General features: G+C 37.7%; 1 protein-coding gene across 1 annotated transcript in view; it reads right to left on the reverse strand.

Annotated features, from left to right (window-relative positions):
- The window catches only part of LOC127620604 (PI-PLC X domain-containing protein 3), a 33,776-nt gene extending 12,255 nt beyond the window's left edge, over positions 1–21,521 (reverse strand). The window contains exons 1-2 of the mRNA XM_052093771.1: positions 21,309–21,521; positions 1,362–2,070 (exon numbers count right to left, since the gene is read on the reverse strand). Of these exons, the coding sequence (XP_051949731.1) occupies positions 1,362–2,070; positions 21,309–21,468 (869 nt within the window). The 5' untranslated portion in view covers positions 21,469–21,521. The remainder of the gene's footprint in view (positions 1–1,361; positions 2,071–21,308) is intronic.
- Between the last annotated feature and the right edge of the window lie 2,201 nt (positions 21,522–23,722).

The raw sequence follows: 23,722 nt of genomic DNA on the forward strand, positions 1-23,722 counted from the left end.
GCATAGTTGTATCCTTCGCTGCCTATGAAATTCCGCAATCTTGTGTGCGAGTTTCCACAGCAGTTGAACTGAAGAAAGAAAATGCCAGCTGGCGGCCAGTTTGTCTATAAATGTAAGTGTTTTTTTTCTTTGACTCCGTTTCTAGCTAAACATTATTAATTTATCATGTAAATATACACTTGGTTATCATCAAAACTCTCTTGATTTTGTTCTAGATTATTAGACCTTTGTGGTTCAGTTGGACTGAATGAATGCTGGTATCCTAGCAATGATGAGACGTAGTGCTGCCTCAGAAGCCTTTCCAAAACCAGTTTCTGGATGTACCTTCACATGCAAACACTGTCTGTTAAGTAATTGACTGAAAGGTCTAGCAAGGCATCAAGGCAGCTACCTTAGGATTAGGACGCAGCCCACAGCATTTAAAAGTTTTGTAATCGCCCGAGGCCAAACTGTCATGTGACATTTTGAGATAAAATGTTTCTGCTCTGTGTTAGCTTTTGTGAACCTACACCACAGATGTCACACCTGTTTTAATAACCATCTCCTCTTCATTTTCTTGACTTCTTTTGGAGTCATCCCATCCTGTGGAGATGTGTTTTTGGGGTTTTCTTGAGTCAAAAGTGATTGAGAAGTGCAAATGATCCCACTCTAACCATATCGGGAAGCCTGCTGGACTTAAGCGCATTTCACACGACACTCACATGAAATACAGATGCATGTGTCACATGATAGCTTATTACACACTTATGAATCACCAAACCCTGTCTATATTTCTTAAATTCTCTCAGTCTCACATGAAGCCCTGCCAACCGATAAGCCCACGCTGCGCACATAGATATTTACATATTGCGATATACACAATATAGCAAAATCTCTATCGATTGACACTTTATATCATCGCCATGATATATATTGTCATATCGCCCAGCCCTAGTTTCCCTCATCATGTAACCTATAGGTAAGTGTTGCTTTTACAACTGTCACATCTGTTTATGCCGTATTTTCTGCATTAAAGTGAGAACAAGAAAGAATTAAAATGTATAAATTCTTAAGATTAACTTAACTCTAGGGCTATTATTATTTCTGGATTGTGCATTTAAATTCACAGAGTTCTGCATTTAAATTCACAGAGTTTCTGCAAAGTGAGTTACTACTTAATTATAAATAAACCATCATTTTTTCATATGCTTATTTCTATGGTTTTAATTTGGTCAATAATTCACTGATAAATATTGGCAGCTAATACATCAGTGCATCTATAATTACAACAAACTAAGATTAACATCAAATTTAAAAATCAAAACATATAACAAAATTAAAACTAGTGGAATTTTCAAAACCATAAAAACTCTGGTGCCTACCTCTCTGTGATGGTCTCTCTCAGGCCGCTGGTGACACCCTTCATAACGGTGCTTGCTTTGGGAGTGAGAACCACCTGGGACACAAAAAAGGTGCCCTTACGTCTCCGATCATTTACAGATGCTTGAAGGAACTGAATAAGCTTCTCAGGATCTGTGGTGTTGGCCCAAGGGGAGGGCATCATCTGACCCGGCCACAAGAAAGGAACCTCCAGAGCCATGGGACTGTGATAGAAGACCAGCACCTGATACTCCTTCTCCCAGAGGTACTTCAGGCTTACCTCTTGAGCAAACACTACTGGGCAGAGTCGATCCCCAAAGATGGTTCGCAGCATCTGGACCAGCTTCTCGTGATGGAGGTTCTGTACGCCATAGAAGTGGTTGAAGTCCAGGAACACCACTTCACGAGCATGAGAGGCCAGAAAGGTGCTGATCTGCTCCAGGCCTTCACGTACTGTGGCGCTGAACAGACCATGTGCAAAGTAGAGCTCATTGTCGGGGTCTCTGGGTTTGGTGGATATGCGGAGATCAAAGAAGCGGATACCTGCCTCCAGCTGGCTGGTGAAGTTCATCGTCTGTGTTGCCAACCATTTCCTCATTAGCTTCTTGGCCACAGTGCCAAACACAGAGACAAAGTTCTGCACTGTCTCGGGCTGTTCTGGTCCAACTGGTGAGGCCTCGTCAATGTAGAAACTAAAAGAGTCATGGGAACCTGGATAAGAGGGTTTCTGTGTTAGTATGTTTATTTTAGACGAAGCACATATGCTGTATGATGATGAAAACTGTTATCAAGGAAAAATGGCTACACAGAAATTTCCAAGAGAGGCCACTGAATGTGTCTCAGATAACAACATTTCTGCAAAAAAAAAAAAAAAAAATATATATATATATATATATATATCTGTTGTTTTTCTTTCAGAATATCAAAAGACATCCTTAGAACAAGATAAACTTACTTGAGAAAAAAATATGTAAGATAAAAATATTTTTTTTCAGAGAAAATATCTTAAATTAAAGGAATAGTTCACCCAAACATTAAAGTGCTCTCGTCATATAAATTCATATAAATTCTCATTCCTGTTCAGTCAATCTCCACTTTAAACCTGTGCTACAAATTGGATAAATCACCCTCCGAATGGCACTTTAAAGGGAAAACAATCATGATAGTCAAGATGTAACATTGTTCCTAACCTAAATTTCGATAAAATGTGAGTTCTGAATGACCATTTTTTTTTTTAGTCCCACACTTTTTAGCACACCAAAGCTCACACGGTGGATGGTAAAGTCTTTGAAGGGAATAGGGCATAAGGATTATCCCTTCTGAATAGAACACACCTAAACACTGGAGTCTTGTGGGTTACTTTTATGCTGCATTTATGTGCTTTTTGGAGCATCAACATGTTGACACCCAGTCACTTGCTTTATATGGACCTACAGAGCTGAAATATTCTTCTAAATATCTGTGTTCTGCAGAAGATAGAAAGTCATACACATCTGGGATGGAGTAAATGAGAGAATTAAAATTTTGGGGTGAACTATCCCTTTAATTTATTTGATGCAATTTCTTCTTATTTGAAACAACATTACTAAAATGTGTTAAATTTTTGTGTAGAACAAGAAAAATTGTCAAATAACCAGTGGGGTAAGAAAAATAACCTTAATTAAATTTGTATTGTCAATTTGTATTTGGCTTAAATTAATATTCCGGGTTTAATACACGTTAAGCTCAATCGACGGCATTTGTGGCATAATGTTGATTACCACAAAAAATTATTTGAACTCGTCTCTTTTCTTTAAACATTAGTTTTTTACAATTATTATAGCATTTATATTCATTCTTCTGTTAAAACTTGTGTATTACTTGAGCTGTAAAGTTGTTAAAATCGTAGGTTTTTTCAGTGGACTACAAAATTTCCAGGATTACAGAGTTTTGGTGTTACGTCATCATGGCAACGATGTTGTCAAAATGGATATAACTTTACACAGAAAATATTAGTAATCAATTGTATCACACCAAAATCATATTAACATGCAAATTGTTTATGTCATGTTGCTATACCTTTAAACAGTGAGTATTTTACCATTTAAGGAGAAAAAAGTAATTTACAATCCACTTTTAATAAATATGAAAATGCTACTAGACAGCACTAACAGTAGACTCCCCTGAAAAATGCAGTGGTGGACAGTAACGAAGTAAATGTAATTCGTTACTGTACTTAAGTAGCTTTTTTTGTGTATCTGTACTTTACTGAAGAATTTAAATTTGGGGAGACTTTTACTTTAACTCCACTACATTTCAAAGTCAAATATCTTTTTACTCTACTACATTTTCAAAATCAGTCGTTCCTTTTTATTTATGAGTGGATAAAAACGTAACTGGTTAAACGAGCCACCACTCACAGTACAGCGCGTGCGCTTTGTTTTGAACTTGCCTTGGCGGCATCTACTAAGCACCAACCAGGGGTGCGTTTCCCAAAAGCATCGTTAGCCAACTATGGTCGCAAGTTCCATCGTTATCATCATAGTTCAACGAGTCGTGTTTCCCGAAACCTTCGTTCCAACGAACATTCGCAAACAGCATCGCAGAGTTGTGTGGTTGGAACGACAGCTCTCGACCTGTGGTTAGAAGCAGAGTTTCTTGTTATTATAACATGTGGGCTTAATAAATTATTATCTTGAGCCAAATAAGCAAGATGACATTCAGTACAATCAGTATCTTTTATTTAGAAGACATACAAATGTCCTTTATGTCTTTTAGTTTGTCAATAGATTTAAAGCACCGTTTTTGAAGAGTGCGCATGTGTGAACGTGCTCTAGTGCGTAAGAACGAGCCTATGATTGAATCTGGAAATAAAGCAGATGACTCAGATGACGTGTCTGTAATTTATAGCAAAACATCTAGCATTAATTCGATCGCAAACAGATTCATTAAAAGTAGTTTTTACTCCACCACGTGTGACATCATTAACCAACGTGGTTGAACAACCAATTTGCGACATTACGGTTTCGGGAAACAGTCGTGACTAGCAAGTTGATTTCTTCAACAGTGCATCATAATACAGTAGTGGAGCAGCAAGTTACGTCGTTGTACGGGAAACGCACCCCAGAGCCGTTAAATATGAGAGTTGCGAACATAGACGGTTGCAACAGTGATCTCGCTGCCGCGCGGTCACGTGATTCGTGTAGCTCTCAATAGTTCCAAACAAATTGCGTTGCCAATGATTTTAAGCGGGGCAGAGAGCAGCAGCTATTATTGCAGCAATTATCGGTAAATATTGACGCATAATGTACATTGCTTATTATGTTGACACTAAAATGACTTGCATATAATAGCAGTGTTTTTCTGGGGAGTAGCAGAAACACTGCATTAATACATTTTTGTGTTTAATTTCGGAGGGAAATTGGCTGCTCCCATAACATAGAATATATATATATATATATATATATATATATATATACACACTCACCTAAAGGATTATTAGGAACACCATACTAATACTGTATTTGACTCCCTTTCGCCTTCAGAACTGCCTTAATTCTACGTGGCATTGATTCAACAAGGTGCTGAAAGCATTCTTTAGAAATGTTGGCCCATATTGATAGGATAGCATCTTGCAGTTGATGGAGATTTGTGGGATGCACATCCAGGGCACAAAGCTCCCGTTCCACCACATCCCAAAGATGCTCTATTGGGTTGAGATCTGGTGACTGTGGGGGCCATTTTAGTACAGTGAACTCATTGTCATGTTCAAGAAACCAATTTGAAATGATTCGAGCTTCGTGACATGGTGCATTATCCTGCTGGAAGTAGCCATCAGAGGATGGGTACATGGTGGCCATAAAGGGATGGACATGGTCAGAAACAATGCTCAGGTAGGCCGTGGCATTTAAACAATGCCCAATTGGCACTAAGGGGCCTAAAGTGTGTCAAGAAAACATCCCCCACACCATTACACCACCACCAGCAGCCTACACAGTGGTAACAAGGCATGATGGATCCATGTTCTCATTCTGTTTACGCCAGATTCTGACTCTACCCTCTGAATGTCTCAACAGAAATCGAGACTCATCAGACCAGGCAAAATTTTTCCAGTCTTCAACTGTCCAATTTTGGTGAGCTCTTGCAAATTGTAGCCTCTTTTTCCTATTTGTAGTGGAGATGAGTGGTACCCGGTGGGGTCTTCTGCTGTTGTAGCCCATCCACCTCAAGGTTGTGCGTGTTGTGAATTCACAAATGCTTTGCCGCATACCTCGGTTGCAACGAGTGGTTATTTCAGTCAAAGTTGCTCTTCTATCAGCTTGAATCAGTCGGACCATTTTCCTCTGACCTCTAGCATCAACAAGGCATTTTTGCCCACAGGACTGTCGCATACAGGATGTTTTTCAATTTTCACACCATTCTTTGTAAACCATAGAAATGGTTGTGCGTGAAAATCCCAATAACTGAGCAGATTGTGAAATACTCAGACCGGCCCGTCTGGCACCAACAACCATGCCACTCTCAAAATTGCTTAAATCACCTTTCTTTCCCATTCTGACATTCAGTTTGGAGTTTAGGAGATTGTCTTGACCAGGACCACACCCCTAAATGCATTGAAGTAACTGCCATGTAATTGGTTGATTAGATAATTGCATTAATGAGAAATTGAACAGGTGTTCCTAATAATCCTTTAGGTGAGTGTATGTATGTGTGTGTGTGCGCGCGCGCGCGCGTGTGTGTGTGTGTATATATATATATATATATATATATATATTTAATGCCGTTGTGCAGGTTTATGTGAATGTATCATAACATTAGGATGTTAATAATTATGACCATAGACACGCGAGAAAAATATATACAGTAAATACTGTAAATGTATTATACCTTATGGGAACAGTCCCCTTCCCTCCAAAATTAAACACACAAAAAATTTATTCAATTCAAATATATATATATAGATACATCTGACTAATTAATGTTTTTTTATTAATAGATTGGTGTGCCAAGAGTGACATTAGTCTTCATGTAGACTGAGTTAAGCAAGAGTCTTGTGACAAATTATAATAGGACATTATGGCCATAAAAAATCATAGTACTTGGATACTTAAGTACATTTGAAGGCAAATACTTTTGTACTTTTACTCAAGTGAATGTTTAAAGGCAGCACTTCTACTTTTACTTGAGTAATATTTTACCTTGAGTATCTTTACTTTAACTCAAGTACATGGTATGTGTACTTCGTCCACCACTGGAAAAATGTAACAACATAAAAGCATATTAAAATCATATCAGTGAACGCTTTAGCTTTGACATCCATAAAAGACTAAAACTCAAATAAACCCTACTCTAACTAAACTGAAACTAGAAATTTTTTTAACACTGCTAAGAATAAATATAATGGCTGCCTTGAAAGTCAGTGGTATGATGGAATAATGCAATAGTGAACTATTGCACCGTTACTGGCCATAAAATGACCCACAGGAAAATCGTTGCCAGGGACTGCAGTATAATAACATGGACTTCACAAGCATGCTTTCAATGTAAATACAGAGCTAAGCCAGGTGCTATGTTTGATCTCCAAAAATCGCAAACAACTACAACCTATTTAAATAGATTCATTGCTAATCTAATTAAAATGAAAGCAGTAAGCAGTCTATAAACAGAGTGTGATAGAGACTCTCCGAATAATATTTTTGATGAATAAACAACACATCTCTCCGTCTGAAAGCAGCACTGTAGCCATCAACATTCACCATGGGAAAGGGCCATTAGGCAAACAGCTGTCTGCTCAGCAGAGACATCTCAGCAATCACCACAACAACAAAACCATTTGAAATGATGGGAGGATTAGATGTTGTTTTTTACAAGCCAAAGACCTCTCGTTAATGGGTACAGAGTTGAATAGACTCTGAAAGAAAGAAAGAAAGAAAGAAAGAAAGAAAGAAAGAAAGAAAGAAAGAAAGAAAGAATCATATTTTTCATGTTGGTGAAAGAGAAAGGAAGGAGAAAGGAAGGAAAGAAGGAAGAAGGGAAGGAAGGAGGGAAGAAGAATAGGGTAGGACAAACTAAAATAAAGGGAGGGAGGGTAAAAGGAAAGAAAGAAAGAAAGAATAAGAGAAAGAAAGAATCATATTTTTCATGTTGGTGAAAGAGAAAGGAAGGAGAAAGGAAGGAAGGAAAGAAGGAAGGAAATAGAAAGGAATAATTGAAAGAATGAAGAAGGGAACATGCATCTTTCCGTCTGACAGCAGGAGAGGAAGAGGAATAGGGAAGAGGAATAGGGTAGGACAAACAAAAATAAAGGGAGGGAGGGTAAAAGGAAAGAAAGAAAGAAAGAAAGAAAGAAAGAAAGAAAGAAAGAAAGAAAGAAAGAAAGAAAGAAAGAAGGAAAGGACAAGATTTACCCCAATCGAAAATTTTATGATAATCCATCTCAATCCTGACACTTATGTCACTAATGACACTAAGATCAGCATCTAAATATACCTACTTTGTTGCTGTGGCCTTATGGTAACTTTCTGTGTCAAATTCTCCAAATCATCTGTACTCTTCCTCCTTGACTTGTCTGCTGCTTTCGACATAGTGAACCACAAGATTCTCCTGTCCACCCTCTCTGACCTGTAAATGGAGTGGTGGTGTTAATCAGAAGGTCGCAGGTTCTAACCCCATGGCCACCTCCATTGTGTCCTTAAGCAAGGCACTTAACTTGAGCATGGCACTTAACTCCAGGTTGTTCCGGGGGGATTGTCCCCGTAAAGTGTCTGCCAAATGCATAAATGTAAATGTAAAATGACCTGGGCATCACAGGAACTGCGCTTGGATGGTTTGAGTCCTTCCTCATTTAAAGGTCTCCTGGAGAGAAGAGGTGTCCAAGTCACACCAGCTGACCACTGGTGTTCCTCAAGGATCCGTGCTTGGACCCCTCCTCTTCTCCATTCACTCGAACCGATCACTGAGGCTCATGGCTTTTCCTACCACAGCTATAAAGATGACATAAAGATCTACCTGTCATTCCAACCTGATGACCCAACTCTCTCAGCTCATATCTCTAATTGTCTCTCTGACATTTTGGCCTGGATGAAGGAACGCCACCTTCAGCTCAACCTTGCCAAGACAGAACACCTCGGGCTCCCAGCCAACCCATCTGTTGACCACAGCCTCACTATTCATCTTGGTTCATCTACACTAACACCAAACAGAACAGCTCGGAACATGGGAGAGGTTGTAGATGACCAGCTTAATTTTATCGCCCAGATCTCATCAACCATTCCATCTTGCAGATGCGCAATTTACAACATCAGGAAAATTAGACCTTTTCTGTTTGAATATGCTGCACAGCTCCTGGTCCGAGCTCTGGTCATTTCAAGACTGGACTACTGTAATGCTTTGTTGGCTGGCCTCCCAGCTAAGACGATTAAGCCACTGCAGATGGCCCAGAACGCAGCAACGCATCTGGTCTTTGATCAGTCAAAAAGTCCTCATCTCACCCCACTCTTGATTTCACACCACTGACTACCCTGTTGCTGCCCACATCAAATTCAAGGCTTTGATTCTGGCCTTCAGGACAACCAATTGAACCACAGACTCTTACTTCAATTCACTTCTACAGGTCTATGCTCCAACTCGATCTCTGTGGTCTATGAATGAGTGGAACATAGTGGTCCCATCACAAAGAGGCTTAAAGTCTATTTCACGATCATTTACTTTCTCTGTTCCTCTGTGGTGGAATGAGCTTCCACCCGTCACACAATCTGCTGATACCATCTCAAAATTCAAGAACCAGCTGAAAACACATCTGTTCCATGAGCACTTATTATTGAACTTGCACAAAACAAAAACTGTCTCTTTCTTCTGCGCTAGTGTCTATACTACTCCAGCCACCTTGAGAACTTAGCAGTACAACACTGCAGATGTTGTTGAACTTTATATGACAAATTGCTTGCTATGTTCCTCATTTGTTAGTCACTTTCGATAAAAGCATCTAATAAATTCAGATTAATGAGTAACAGTATATATCTAATTTTCCTCCTTGACATAGGTGTTATATATGTTATAGACATAATGTGTTATTCAACATGAAAGAAATGCAGGAAGGGACTTGATTTTATCCATCAAGGATTGATTGTATTGTGATAATTGGCCATTCCACAACAGAATGCAGCTACAACTGAATGCTAATTTGCAGTCGATTATGGAAAACTACTTCTTTTCTGAAAACTTTTGACTGGGACATGGAGACCGAAGCTCAGGTTCATCCTCCAAAGCATCTCAACGTATTCCAATGTTAACGCTTCTTAATGTTAAAAATGTTCATGATTTTTAATTTTGCTGTTGTACCGTACTTTAAGACAAAGGAAATTAAATGAATAAAAAAATGTATTTCTTCTCCAAAGCTGCATCCTAGACCTAAACATGCAATCACATAAACACTCAGTTGTTGAACAGATGAGAACAATCTGAAATTCAACAGGCCTGGGTAAATCATATTCTATGAGAATACACTGCATTTATTTTGTGTCCAAACAGTGCATTTATTAAATGCAAAGGAGGATTCTCCACGTCTTGAGATATACTGTGCTGATATTAGGTACATTTGAGGATAATTATTTTGGGGAAAATGGACCATTTAAAAAACTGATGGTAACTGACTGGTCTTATGCTTTACCTCAGAGAGTAGGTGCATTAGAGCAGATTAAAAACGTTAATTATTCTGTATCATTTCTTTTTTGAAACAGCCAATCCAGAGATGATTGACAGTAAATAATGTTGATCATCAGATGTTTATTTTAAAAAATAAGCTCCCTGGTTTAAAGGTCCACTGTAGTCCAATGACAAGAAAGCCATGCTTAAAAGCAAACCAACAACCTACTTATTTTAGGGCTGAAATATATATTATTCAAATACAACAGTTTTACCACATTGTATCATCACTGTACCATGATACTGCCACAGCAGGCTTTTGAGAAAGGCAACTTTGGTCAACTTAATCCTGTGCTGTGTAATGAGAAATGTGTCAATATATTTTTAGTCCACAGTTGTATTAATGCTACACAATATATGTAGGCTACAAAAGAATATGTTCAAATTACGCTCCTAAAATCACCAGAAATGAATTATTTAATTATTTAATTCTGTTTTTGCAACAAAAGAAAATCTCCAAAATAAGCATGCACCAAGACATCATGGTACATTAGATTGTGTACTTGATGGGCCCCAGACTCCCCAGTAACGATGAAAGCCTAAAAATGCCCCAGCTGTGAAACATACTGTATAATATGCATAGATATTTAGGGCAGTGCGCCTTTGCTTTATTTCTTTTTTTTATACATCTTTGACCACTTGGTATGATTTACATCCACTTTACATTAAGTTTACTTCTATAGATAGTGATACCCATTCATGATCATAACATGCAGTTGCATATATCTTACCAACATAGTTATTATTAATGTTTAGCTTGTTTGAGTTTATACCCATTGGTGATTTTTTTTTAATTATGTATCAATTTGTACTCTTTTTGTGTGTGTGTGTGTGTGTGTGTGTGTGTGTGTGTGTGTGTGTGTGTGTGTGTGTGTGTGTGTGTGTGTGTGTGTGTGTGTGTGTGTGTGTGTGTGCGCGCATAACTCTCTAATAATTTTTATCAGGCGGGGTGGGGTTCCTGGAGGCTCTCGCCTAGAGTGCCAAATGGTGTAGGGCCTGCACTGGCCACTGTGATGATGTAACAGTTCTTATCAGAAAAGATTGACATGTCATTGTCAACCACAGAGGACTGCCACAAAGTACATCAAGAAAAATTTATTATTAAAGGAAAGAGAGACTCTTCCCCATTGTGGTTGTGCAATTTCATGTCTAGTCACTTTCAATTTATCTTGATATTGAGATATGGCAGGCTGAAAATCCTCTCTTTTGGGTCTAAAGTGCAGGATTAATGGATGAACAGATTAATGGATGAACAGTTTGATGAATGGACAGATTTAAAGATGTATCAGACAAGTGCAATTGGTGCCCTTGAGGTCTGAAGCTATTACAATCAGAAAATAAATAATTCCTACACCTTATCAGAGGAAGCATTTTCAGTAGGCATTTTTTTACATCAAGGCAATCTGATACTCTACTGTGAAATAATAATGATAGAGATACAGGAGAAAAGTGGGTAATTCAAATTATGTCCAAAGAACAATTATCGGAGTAAAGAAGATGTGATTTGAGTTTGGCGATAATTGGCTTCTGAACATGTAAAATCAATCCAGTAAATATACCAAAAGAGTTTAGCCAAAATGTGCCTATGTGGGCAGGAAAAGAGACTTAGCATAGCAGATGAATTTCTAAGAGTGCTTCTATTATACCACTGCAGTTAGATTATGCAAGCTTTTGTGTATCTCATCAACAAAAAGCTATGGTTTTGTCATAGTGAACAGGTAGGATTATCAGAGTTGTGTAGAATACTCTTTGAATTCTGAATCAATTCCTGAATTTGAATCGAGGTAGCAAACAGGATGCAGAATTGTTCGGCAATTTGAATTAGAATTTCACAAAGTGGATTAAAATGGAAAGAATATAACTGCTGTAAGTTAATTCTCACGAAACTTGTCACAAAATTTTCTTGGTCATACTAAACCCCTAATCAATAAAAAAAATTTAATTGAATTTTGCCTAAAGATAATATGGCCTACATTAAGGATCATTCAAATTTGGGGCATTTTGACATTATTTTCAAAATGAATGTGCATAAATTTCATGAAAATAATGTCATAATATAAAAAGTCTCAATAGCTCTAAAATTTGAAAAATTTAAAATTGTTTTCTTTTCTTTCATTATATGCAATTTGTTTTTATATACAAATATTTTTTACAATTATTTTACATATAAAAAAAATTATACATTTTATATATACTTTTTAATGCCTTTCACTTTTTAATATGAATCATTCATTGACATGTTCTCATCCAACACATGGGCTATTTCCAGAAACATTAAATTATATTAAAATTCAATGTTTAAAATGCAACCTACAGAATATTTTTATTAATTTACCTATATTTCATATTTTGATATCCAAGTTTTATGATAACAGTCTTGTCAGACTTTACTGCCGATTTGAAATATGCTCTTTGATCATAATCTTGACCAACCCTTTCATTCTTTCCCCATTCAAGTAGATTGGAGCTGCACTGACCATGGGTATAGCTTACCAGGAGTGCTCCAAAGATGGCCACCACTGGTCTGACTTCCTAGAAAGATTTTGTCCCAACCCTGAAGATTACATATGCTACCATGTATGAAAAATATTTCAAGGACAAAATAATTATGCTTGGCCACTAGGGAAAGACTACACTGATTTCTGTGTCTTCCAGTGTCTGATTAATTGCCATCTACGATTTAGGGGCACAGGGACATCTCTTTATGAAAGTAAGTATGTCAAAACATGAATAGTAATTATGGCTGTCCATAAAAACTACTTAAACCAGATTCTACCCCTGTCTCAGAACTACAATAGTCTGCCTAATCTCTAAATATAATGGTGGCACATAAAGCAGCGGTGTTCTTATGCAGCATGCTTGTCTGCATTGACACAATTTCCCCACCCCGGTCTTGCCACCACTGCAGGTGACAATGGCAAGTATAGCAGACCTCATCAAGCCATCCATCCAGACAAGTGCAGTGGAGTAAGAGCCACACAAAATCCTACCTCAGCTAAAGCAAAAAAGCATTTCTCTAAGATACTAAGCAGAGACACATACGTTCATTATATACACATTTCACTAACGCTGTTCAATGTCCAACAAAGGGGCTTACAGGGTGCTGGGATAAATGTATCACTGGGATAAATAGTCTGCCCTCTGGGGAGAATGATTTACGTTTCTGCAAGTGTGTTTTTGTGGACAACTAGCTAATCTCTATTTTTTTTTTTTATTAGTTATTGTAAACATACTAACATAGATAAAGACATTTTGAAAGAATGGGGGAAAAAATTAAGGGTGTGCAAATACCGCTTTAGAGATCAGTTAGATGAAAATGTTGAGGGTAGAGCAAATATCAAATATTTGTATTGCTTTTTACCTACAATATTAAAAATACTGATACCGCAAGTAAACAATATTAAGTTGCAACATGAGGATCAGTTGAGCTTAAAGAAGAGGTTTGAGTTTACAATCATTTCTTCCATTGGAATGACTATACAAAGAGTTCCAAGAGAGGAAATTAAGATCATAGTAAAGTGTTTCTTAATTCTATTACTGACCTTGATGCTGTTGGAGGTGGCAAAGACAGATTTTGGTCTGGAGTACTTATAAGGGATAGTTCATCCAAAAATAAAATATTCTGTCATCATTTACTCACCCTCATGTTGTTCCACAGCATGACGTTTTTCCATAAAGCACTAGAGATGTTAGGAAGAATGTTGGCCTCATTCCCTTTCATTGCATTGTTTAATTTACATAAAATGAAAGTAAATGATGACTGAGGCTATTATTCTGCCAAACATTTTGTTTTGTGTTTCACGGAAGACAGAAAGTCATTCAGGTTTGCCTGTATTGTACAACAAATTGCCTTTAGGGGACATTAAAGTTTTCTAAGTCTAAGTCTAAGGTTTGTAACAACTTGATGGTGAGTAAATTGCGCCAACTTGATGGTGACCAATGACGTGAATTTTGGGAGGGAGTATATCTTTACCCAACCAATGGGAGATGAGGGTAGTGTTCAGTAAATCTGTTTGAAAACAGTAAATGTTATTTTATAACAAAATAGCCTATGAATATTCATTTATAAACTTGTGATAACATTTACTAAGTATCTTTTGAAATCTTGTCAACCTCCAGAAGTCTGTCAATATTTACATTTTACATTTATGCATTTGGCAGACACTTTTATCTAAAGCAACTTACAGTGCAATTATTACAGGGACAATCACCCCGGAGCAACCTGGAGTTAAGTGCTACAAAGGTAAACAAAAAAAGAGGTGTGATAGATCCTATATGATTTGATGTCTCATAGTGATTAGATCTCAGGATAAATGCTTTGGTCTCTCTTTATTTTACAGAAGAGCACATACGCACTTGGACATGGTGCATACATTTTCATAGACTTTTTACCATGTCTTTAAAAGTGAGATCCAAGCCTTGCATTTTGAAAACTTAAAAGCTCCCTTCAGATAAGCAAGATATCTGTGTGGAAGTGATACATGTCCAGAATTCTAATAATTTTTATAAAGCATTTTGATTAACAACTACTACACTACGACTTTCCACAGCCCACCCACAGCCTTGTTGATATCACTATTATACAAAAGTTTTACAGAAGAGAGAAAATGGTACTAGGTCAAGTTCTCCAGAATTAGGTTACTTCTTCAGAAATCCAGACCAGACTTTTAGGCCATCAGTAGGATGAGGAAATCTTCTCCTTGCAGTAGTGCATGCAAACTATGCTATTTAATTTACATTCATATGTTGTTGTCAGAGCACTTACTGTACGATCAAGAAATCAGAATCTATAATTGATGGTTAAAAAGAAGATTTGGAAGGGGCTGTCCAGTAAATTAGTTCCTGAGGCAAAGTTTTGAAATCATGACACACTGTGGACATTAATCAGAGCTTTTAATCAGAGCTTGAGTCTCTCAAGGCCTGTCTGGCTGATTGCTTCAGCCTCCGGCGCTGTTTATCTGATGCTTTTGGCAGAATAACTTCCCCTATGCTACCATAAAAACTGCAAAAACATTTCCCTCTAGAACCATTTACAATGACGTAGCAATGTATCACCTTCATTTGCACTAAAATAAATTGCTCTTTGGCTGAACTTCGACTGTGGAAAGTAGTTCCAGATGTTTGAAATGAGTTTTCTTTACTTAAAATTACTATGTAATCTAAACACAAATACTTTGTGTAGAAAAACTAATTGGGTAAATCCATCAAAATTAGACGTGTCAGTGTAACTCAAATAAATCTCTTATTTCTTTAAGTAATAACTAGTGAAAGCAAATGTTTGCATGCAGTGTAAATGCTGGTTAGAAGTGTAGTTTAGTAACTATACTATGGTTAGCACAGCATTTGCTCAACAAAGCGAGCAATCAATTGAATGTGCCTGACATCAACATCACCCGTCCTGATCGTTAGCTTAACCTTATGGGATCAAAATCCCGTCAAAAGTATTGTGGTCACGGATCCAAAAATAATAATGCAACTCAAAATAATAAGCCTGAATCAGAAAATAATAAGCGAAGATAAAAAATAATAAGTGCAAAACTAAATAAAAAGTGCAGATCAAAAAAGAACACGCTTGAATCAAAAATATATAAACACATTTAAAATATGCTGCAAGAAAAACAACAGAAAAATTAAATCAGTCATCAGAATTGCAAACAAAATCAACTTTTCCTTGATTATATTACTGTTTATTGTGTTCTCTGACAATTTTGCTCATATTTTCATTTTTTGTACGCTTACACTGTATTTTTCTGTGGTTTTGTTTACAAATTCTGCACTTGGTTTTCCAAAACTTGAATAGAGTTTCATGTAAATCAGGGGGCGTTTTGTGTTGTGCCCCATATGTCCACTAGTTCTTGATCGACAGCTCCTCATTCGAAGAGGGGAGCTGACATCACTCAAATGTGGCTCAGATGGCTGCTGCTCATCCTGGCAAATACTGGACAATCACAGGTAATTGAATATAACTATATTATTTGTGGTTGATAGATATGCTGCTTGTGTCTGTTTTGAGTATTTTCTGCCAGCTCTAGGAAACAATGTGTTGTCCAAGTAGACCATTATCATAGTCTGTGAACACATGTATCGAGTCAGCTGAATTTAGATAGCAAAGTCTTTAGTTTAGGCATTATTTAGTTGGTGTGGATGGTTGATGCATGTTTTACTAGCGGTACCGATGTAGTCACAAGTTCAGAACCCAACTTGATCCGCTTTTTAATGTTGCTGAATCTGCCGTTATGTACTTACCTTCATTTGCACGGCTAAATGTAGTTTATTTTTCCACGATATTGCAGTAAAATCAGAAACAAATGACCAAGCATCCCCACGTCAATAAATAATGCAATAAATTTGTCTTGATATTGGACGTTCTTTATTCACAAATAGTCGCACATTTAGGGGCCGTCTCTAGAGATACAGGCAACATTGGAGCATACATATTCAAAACATTTACAAACATTTTCATAACATTTCAAAAATTTGAAGCAAATTACATACAGTCATACAACCAACTTCAAAGTGTGCATGTAGATGTCAGCAATAATGCACACCTTTTAGATTATTGATATAATTAAAAAAACAAATCCAATTATATGTAAGCATTTATATAGTCATCAGTACTGTAACAGGCTTAAGATAATAATTATGACATCAAGGCCTATTGCAATGCTGATGAATATAGAAATGCTTGCATATAATTGGAAATTATTTTAATTATATCAAAAATCTAAAAGGTGTACATTATTGCTAACACCTACATGCACACTTTGAAGTTGGTTGTATGACTGTATGTAATTTGCTTCAAATGTTTTTGAAGTTGTATAATCTATGTTATGGAAATGTTTGTATATGTTTTGAATATGTATGCTCCAATGTTGCCTGTATCTCTAGAAACGGACCCTAAATGTGCAACTATTTGTGAATAAAGAACATCCAATGTCAAGACAACTTTATTGCATTATTTACAGATGTGGGGACACTTGGTCATTCGTTTCTGATTTTACTGCAGTATCGTGGATAAAGAAAATGCATGTAGCCGTGCAAATGTTTGATCAGTACATAATGGCAGATTCAGCAACATGGAAAAGCAGGTCAACTTTGGTTCTGAACTCGTGACTACATTGGTATGGCTAGTAAAAACATGCATCAAACATCCACACCAACCCAGCCTTGTTTTTTTTTTTAGATATGCAGCCATGGCTGAACTGGGAAGAGAAATGGACCGGGAATTTTACACCGCTGTCCTTTTCTGCATATCGCGCTGCCATTTTGTGGTCCGTTCTGCATAACGCGGTGGCTCATTTTAGCTTATCGTGGCCCATTCGGCCAACTCACCGGCCCGCTCGGTTCTCCCGATGGCCAGTCCGCCCCAGATCGGCCCCAAAGTGTGTCGGCCCACCGGGAAAATGCCCAGAATTCCAGATTACCTGTCCAGACCTGTATGCAGCCAATAACCCACAAAGAAGGAAGTCTTAAATAATGCCTAAACTAAACTCTGCTAACTAAATTCAGCTGACTCGATCATAATAAATCTCCGACTGATTGACAGATTCACTTGTGAAATGGATTGCTGTGAACTGTATGCCAATGATTGACTTATGATCAATATTATGGTAATAAACAATACATTGTATTCTAAAGCCACTTTTATATTGTTTTATCAATGATTAACACTTCTGCTACAAGAATGTAATGCACTTTAATTATCTGAATATTTTTTTATTTTATATATACAGGTATATATATCTATAATTTTTTTATATATAAAGATAACTATGTATAATTATATATTGATATAAATATGTATAATCATTATATATTGAATTATTGTTATAATAAGGGGCTTTCTCAGCAAATATTTGTATATGTGATTAATCGCGATTAATTAATCGGGACACCATGTAATTAATTCGATTAAAAATTTTAATCGATTGACAGCCCTAATATTTTTTAGTCATGCTTGTTATTTTTTTATATGCTGTAATTATTTTGATCTGTGGTCTTTATTTTGTTTTGCACTTATTATTATTTGATTCAATCTTATTATTTTGATTCACGCTTAAACGTTTTTGATCCATGACCACAATATTTTTAAACAGAATTTGGTCCCATATAACCTCCACTGTTCACCATAATGGTAACTCCCAAAACTCCAACATAACACCACATTAAAAACTAACAAGTATCCCCCTTTATATTAAACTTGCACAAAAACACAGAAAATTACACTTAATTGTAATATTTACTCTCCCTATAGATTCCCTTGCAAAGCATGCTGCCATGCTGTAAATTCAGTCATCATTTACTCACCCTCTTGTTGATCCAAATCCAGCTACACTTTATTTTACAGTGCCCTTGTTACAGTGTAATTACACAAGTAATGACTGATTACTAATTAACAATATGTACTTACTATAGGTTTAGGGTTAGGATAAGGGTTTAGGGATAGTTGCTTGTAATTATGCATAACTGACTGTACTATAATTAATACATGTCATGTGTAACAAAGACAAATTAAAATAAAGTGTTACCCCAAATCCATATGAGTGATTTCTTCATTAGAACAGAAAAGCAGAATTTAGACAAAATGTGAGCCTCAGTCACCATTTATTTTAATTTTTATTTAATTTTTACATACAAAGTAAGTGAATGGTGACTGAAGCTACTATTCTGCTGATCATCACCTTTTGTGTTCAAATAAATAATTAAAGTCATGGGTTTGTCACAACACGTGGGTGAGTGAATGATGGCGAATTTGTATTTTTGGGTGAACTATCCCTTTAAATTGGGGCTGAAAATATGTTACATGTAGTCTGAAAAGTCTTGAACTGATTGAATATTGAGAAGGCTATTACTATTTTCCAAATAGAAACATCTGTTCCAAAAGAAAATATTTATAGACATTGAATAAGTGATAAATTGGTATTGGTTTTAACCAAAGAAATGTGGCAAAACCTGTATGCAAACAAATATTTGGCTTACATACTCTAATTCAAACAGGCCTTCCAACATGTTTTCATTATTCAGGACTTGACAGTGACAACAAGCACAGTTTCAGTAGTGATTATCTCCTCATGCGCATAATTTCATTTCATTTAAACCGACTAGGAGTCAAATGGCAAAACAACATGGTGCCTATTATAGCCGACTTTGTCTTTGGAAGAAACGCCAACCAAACTAAATCTGGTAAGGCACCTAATTAAGTTTTTACATTGAAAACTATTTGAGTCATAAGATTACAGTCTCTAGTTTCATCCAATATGCCATTTTTCAAATTTGAACACCACACTGCTAAACACAATGTACACAAATGTGTACAATAGCACAAGTTTTTCATTAGAAATCCTATAGTTACTATGCATTTCAAACCGATCTCATGAAAAGTCATATATCATTTATGAGTTGGCTATTTCATATGGTCTAGCATGATGTTTTTCGCATAAACGCGTATGACTTCATCGCGTGCAAATTCCTGGATGTCTAATAGTAAGCGTGAGTTCCACGCACAAGGCATTAAGAAATATAATGCCCATACCCAAACCCCTTATCTAAACTTAAACAACCAGTAGAGTGTGTAAACATGATTGGAAGCTGTTGTGTGTGACAGAAGCAAGTAATTATTGCGTATTAGATGGAAACGATGTCCAGCGACATCATTGGCTTTAGTGAAAGTGAAAGAGTGCAGTCGCACGATATCATACGAATTAGCCAAATTTAGAAAGGTTGTAGGCCTACGAATCCTGACTATTTCGTCGTGAGAGTGTGTTGATGCATTTTCACATTTAGTTAAAAAAAGTATTGCTTTCAGAGGCTTTATATGGAATTAGGATGAAAAATGTGCCTTTAGAACTGTCCTGAGACCAGTGCAGACAAACAGCACAATGCATGTTAAGTAATTCACTAAATAGGGAGCAAGGGAGCATCCTATGGTTTTCATATGAAGCCAAGTGCATTCAATCCAAACTTTCTATCAAAAGTTCAGTTTCAGGCTGCAGATGATGTTTGGATCACTTAACATGTTTGGCAGACATGGGACAATGGTAATCAATAATTACATAGATTCAGAATTTATAATGTAAAATTTTATTTTAACATGGTTGGCAGTGATTGGACGATGCTTGGCATTACTTGTATCAGAATTAATTATTCTAATATCTGAATATCATTTGTTTGTTTGACAGTACAAAGAGAGACCATTGAGATTTAGTTGCCAGAGTAGAAAACAAAACATTAAACATAAAAGTAAAATCAAGTCAAATAATTTTTATTTGAATTTTTTTTATTATTTGTGTTTTTCCCAATACACATTGTTCCAAAGCAGCTTTACAGAAAATCAGCTGTGATGTCGGTAACATCTCAAAAACATGAATAAGCAACACTCCTGGAAACAAAATAAACAATTTTATAATTAAAAAAAAAATTTTTTTTCTTTCTATAGCTTGGTATTATTTAAAATTTCGCAATTTAATCCCGTTGTCCTCATATGTGGACATCAATTTTTAGGAAACCTTGTTGCTCTGAAAAAATAATAATAATTATAATTATTTTATCTTTATTAGGTGATACTAGTTAACAGAAAGGGAAAGGGAAAATGCACTCAACATAAGGCTCGGGTCAGTAGCCTACATCCATATATCCATGCAAATTACTATGTGCACAAAAATGGTCATTTAAAAAAGTAATATAGAGATTGAATCTGGATAAGGTGTTGTTTAAGGAAAAACATTGTGACATGACAATTATACTTTTCCCCGCATATTTCTTGTTTTTTTTTTTTTTTTTTTGCTCCAGGCAACTACTATATGCGTCTCCGTTAGCTCTGTGCATTTATTATTTAATTTTGTCTGGTCTGGGCTGTAGCACATGTGAAATGTGGTGTGTCTCTTAATCCGCCACACAGACCTCGGATTTCGAGCCCCGAGCAACAAGTGTCCTATTTAATTTCTGCTACACATTTTAACGTTCTTAAAACCCATTCGCTGGATTGAACCAGCACATTAGTCACACAATAGAAAGTGTCAGAGGCACAATCCATTTCAACTACGTTTGGGTGACCTCTCATTTCAATGTGCGTTTTGAATAAGAGTTTGTAGCCCACGCGGACATAACAATTAACGTTAAATGATACCAACATAAAAACTTTCTGAAAGGGTCAGTTGAGTCATTCAAAAATAATCCGTCCCCAAGCAGCATATTTCCTTCATGTAATATTTATACCCCCTTTGTCACTCCTGCTATTATTGCTTCTAAGGGCAAAAAAGAGCGCTTACCCGGTATTGCGAGATTGGTGAGAGGAATGCTGTGCAAGGTTGCCGGTAAACTTGACATCCAGTCCGCATAACGGAGTTCGCTCTTCCCCTTAGACGCAGCCATGCCGTCGGTTCTCCGGTGCTCGCTGTACGCTCCTCTCTCTGAGTGCGGAGTATTCATAGCCCGTGCGCGCACGAGTTCACAGCGCGAGCATTACCACACCCCCGAGACGGAGAGTGTCGCACATACATCACACTTTCACCAGACTTTTGGACTTAGAATCCGTCTACACAAATATAAATGAGCTCGTTGCTTGTAACAAGCCTATATCCTTCGGAATTGATTCCCCTCCTAAGTCGTTCTGGGTGCAATTATACAGAGTTCAGCGCGAGCTTTAATTATTTCATATTAAGTTATTGAACAATCATAGTTTGTTTGTGCTGAGGCGTCTGTGCATCACAAGTATTCACCGATACACGCTGTCTTTGAGATATTAACATGGTCGCTGTCCACGAATGTGGTTCTGAATTGTCAAGAAGCAATTCAAGGTGCGGTACAAAAAGCGGTCGTGCAACAAGTGCAAAACAGATATATCATATACAAATGGCGCAATAATAGGCTCAAAATAGAGACAGCTTTCATACATATTTCATGTAAGCTTTATTGTGTTCCCCTAATGTTACTTGTTTGCATACGCACTCAGTACACTGAAAAAAACTTTTTGTGATGTAAATATAGCAGAACAGATTAAGCACTTTCTACATCGAAAAAGTATAGTTTAAGAGTGAACTTAAAAATATTAAGTAAATACTACATTTGTATTAAATTCAAACATGTAAAAACATCATGGTTACTGATGTAACCTCTGTACTCTGATGGAGGGAATGAGATGTTGTGTCAATGAGTTGACACTAGGGGTTCACTCTTGGGAGCCCAGACATCTCTGATCTTTGAGAAAAGGCCAATGAGAATTGGCGTGTGGAATTTGTATGCCACTCCCTCAGACATAAGGGTATAAAAGGAGTGCTGCTTGCAAACACACACTCAGGTTTTGCACTGAGGAGCCGAGCCAAAGACCCGGCCATTTCAGCAGTTGGTTCAGTGTTGTGGCAAGAGGGACACAAAGTCCCTCTTTGGGAAAGGAGGTTACATCAGTACCCATTATATTCCCTTTCTGTCACTCACTCGACATGGTGTCGATGAGTTGACACTAGGGGTCTCAATGGAAAATGCCACAAGAACTACTGAACCGAGTTATGCAGACTGGCTGTGCAAGACAGGCAGAACTCTGTGCCTCATAGCCAGCGCAGCAAGCTGTCACACAACTACCCCCAAACACACTGGCAGGCATGAAGTGGTCTCCTACACCTTGGGGAGCGGCTTACTGCTCAGAAGTTTAAGGAATGGCTGGCCCAGCCATAGCCTTCTCTCTATTGTTCTCTGCTGTCACGAGGAGCATGAGGTCCGAGAACCAAGCTGGGAGGGCCAGTAAGGGGCCACTAAGAGGATCTGCTCCTCATACTTGCACAACGTCTGTGCAAGTAGGCTCACTGCGTGGAACGCATATTTGCGTAGCCCCAGGGGCCAGCTGTGTACCAGGGCATCTGTGCCGAGGGGAGCCTCAGAGAGTACCAAAGCAGGTAGTGGGAGGATTCTGGGGAAGTAAACAGGTCTACCTGTGCTTGGCCAAATCAATTCCAGATCAGCTGGACTGCCTGTGGGTTTAGTCTCCACTCTCCCCTGAGCGTAACCTGCCACGACATTGCATCCACTGTGCTGTTGAGGATGGCCAGGGATGTGAGTGGCCCACAGCGACTTGAGCCGCCGCTGACTCCAAAGGAGGAGACGACGGGCGAGTTGTGACATTCAACGAGTGTAGGCCGCCTTGGCGGTTGATGTATGCAATCGTCGCTGTGTTGTCCGTCCGGACAAACACATGCTTGCCCCAGATCAACGGAAATAGCCTCCTCAGGGCAAGTAGTACCGGCAGCAACTCTAGGCAGTTGATGTGCCAACACAGTCGCTGTCCATTCCAAGGGCATGCGACTGAGTGCCCATTGCACACAGTGACCCAGCCACACTGGGAGGCATCTGTCGTAACCACTACGTGCCTGGGGACCTGGCCTAGGGGAACTCCTGCCCATAGGAATGCTAGGTCTGACCAGGGGCTGAATAGACAGTGACAAGCTTTGTGACAAGAAAGCGGTATGTGCCGCTCATGCTCAGTTTTATAATATATATTTTCTCTAAAAGACTGGTGCAAACAAAAGTGTCTTTTTCAAGACACTTTAGACTCCACTGTCGCTGTAATGCGCCGTAGATCCAACATCTTAGAGAGAGAGAGATTAATGGATTGGCAGGAGGGATTCTGAATCTCGGCTCCGAAGAAAAATCTGAGTGTGTGTTTGCAAGCGGCACTCCTTTTATACCCGTA

The sequence above is a fragment of the Xyrauchen texanus genome, chromosome 27, assembly GCF_025860055.1.
Source record: "Xyrauchen texanus isolate HMW12.3.18 chromosome 27, RBS_HiC_50CHRs, whole genome shotgun sequence".
Classification (NCBI taxonomy): domain Eukaryota; kingdom Metazoa; phylum Chordata; class Actinopteri; order Cypriniformes; family Catostomidae; genus Xyrauchen; species Xyrauchen texanus.